Raw genomic sequence first — 2,163 nt, forward strand, 5'->3', positions numbered from 1 at the left:
TTTTAATACTAAACTAGTCTTTTGAGGTGTTTTTGGATTTCAATTCTGTCATCCAAAGTATGTTACTACTTCAGAATACCCTCATATATTCCAGGCATAGAATGCAGGATTATCCAGGTCTTTTTGATAATATGTAGCTAAACAGTTGAAGAAAGTATCCACAATACCAAGGTCAATCCCAGAAAATGAGCACCTTGGGATGTTTCCTTATACTGAGGGAAAACTATGATTCCTGGCTTGTCCATGCTCTCCTTGTGATGCTGAGAATGCTGGATCTCCTGCCAGTTCTGACAATCTTGTAGAAGAACCACACGGGATTGTAAATGAATGTTAAACAATATTGTCACCACAAGATAATCTAAACATGGAGTTGAAATGTCTTTACTGAGAATTCATCACTGAGAATCCTTCTCCATCTTGAAGAGTAAGAAGGCTTTGACCACCCACTCCCCATTCCAAGTAGCTGAAGCAGATTTTTAATCATTAGTTCACATACCAATTCTCTTCATCATTAGTTTGAATAATATAATCATAATTATCATCATAAATTACTATAATGCCCAGTAATTTGTAGGTGCAAATATGCAGTGGTATCCAAATGTACTATATTTCTTTCTCCCTAGGAGTCAGACCTCAAGAAACTCAGGTCAGGTATGTCCTCTTGCAACAACTCCATCCCACAGCCCTTGATATTTGTCCTGGCTGGAATTCCTGGCCTGGCATCTTCCTATGGCTGGTTCTCTGTGGCTTTTTTCTTGGTGTTTGTGATGACAGTCATTGGCAATGTCACCATCATAAGTATTATCCGGGTGCAGATGAGTCTTCACGAGCCCATGTTTCTCTTACTGGCCATGCAATCAGTTGTCGACCTGTCTGTGGTCAGTGTCACTGTTCCCCGTATGCTGGGCATCTTCTGGATGAATGCCAAGGAAATCGGTTTCAATGCCTGTCTAATGCAGATGTTTTTCGTCTCTTTCTTTTATGTTATGGAGTCTGGAATCCTTGTGACCATGGCTTTTGACAGATTTGTGGCCATCTGGAAACCTCTGAGCTATACAGCCATTCTTGCTAACAACATGCTTGTGAAGATTGCACTGGCTGTCTTGGCAAGAGCAGTTGCTGTGCTTACCCCAGCTCCCATCCTGGCAAAAAGACTGGAAAGCTTCCAAACCCACACAATTGCTTACTCCTACTGTGCCTACATGGCTGTGGTAGAGATAGCCTGTGGAGATGTCTCTAACCACATTGTGTACGGACTCATGGTTACTGTATTATCTGTGGGATTTGATCTGTTTTTTACCATTCTCTCATATGGGTTGATACTCCATACTGCTTTTTGGATACCAACTTGGGAGGCACGGGGCAAAGCTCTCAGCACCTGTGGCTCTCATTTCTGTGTCATTGCTCTCTTTTATTCTCCTGTTGTCATTTCTTTTTTGGTTCATAGTTTAGGCTACCATATGGTTCCCCATGTTCAGATCTTCATCGACAACCTCTACTTCCTGGTTCCTCCCATGGTCAATCCCTTAATTTATGGGGTCCGGACCAAGCAATTGTGGGAGCAGGTACTACAGATCCTCCACTGTCTTGAAGACTGAGGTTGATGTCTAAGTGGACAGGAGACCTGGGAAGGTGGAGGTGGAAATTATGTTAGGTTGGAGGTATTGATAATATCTGCCAGTCTTGGAAAAGGAATAAACAAGTCAATAGAAGAAATTTTTTAGTGTAGGAATGTAACAGGGACATAATTGTCCCATCAGGAAACAGTTGTTATGTTTCTCTCAATCTCAGAATCCTTCTCACATGTTTAAGTAAAGTTCCATCCATCTACCTCATGGGATCTAAAACTAGAAATACAGTTGTCATCACCATCCTAAATTCCTCAAGATTGAGGAGTGAAATGAACAAGCATAAGGGGAGAATGCAACTATAGAATAAAGTAAACATTATTATCCTAGCAATGGAGGTACTTGTAACATTTATATAAAGGCAGTGGTCCTCAGAGTTTCTGAAGGGAGAGAGAGGGAAGAAAAGGTATAACATGGGGCATTTTGGGGACATTGGAATTGTTCTAAATGACACTGTAATGATGGATAGAGGCCATCATACATTTTGTCAGAATCTACTAGTACAATAGTACAAAGTGTAAACTCTATTGTGCAG

The 2,163-nt window shown here is 41.0% G+C and overlaps 1 protein-coding gene across 1 annotated transcript; it reads left to right on the forward strand.

The window, feature by feature from the left end:
- The first annotated feature begins 653 nt into the window (after positions 1 to 653).
- On the forward strand, positions 654 to 1,598 carry LOC101446478 (olfactory receptor 52K2-like). The gene has a single exon (XM_004471741.1). The coding sequence runs from the start codon at positions 654 to 656 to the stop codon at positions 1,596 to 1,598; it is 945 nt and encodes a 314-aa protein (XP_004471798.1).
- Positions 1,599 to 2,163: the final 565 nt, after the last annotated feature.

The sequence above is a fragment of the Dasypus novemcinctus genome, chromosome 10 (assembly GCF_030445035.2).
Source record: "Dasypus novemcinctus isolate mDasNov1 chromosome 10, mDasNov1.1.hap2, whole genome shotgun sequence".
NCBI lineage: Eukaryota > Metazoa > Chordata > Mammalia > Cingulata > Dasypodidae > Dasypus > Dasypus novemcinctus.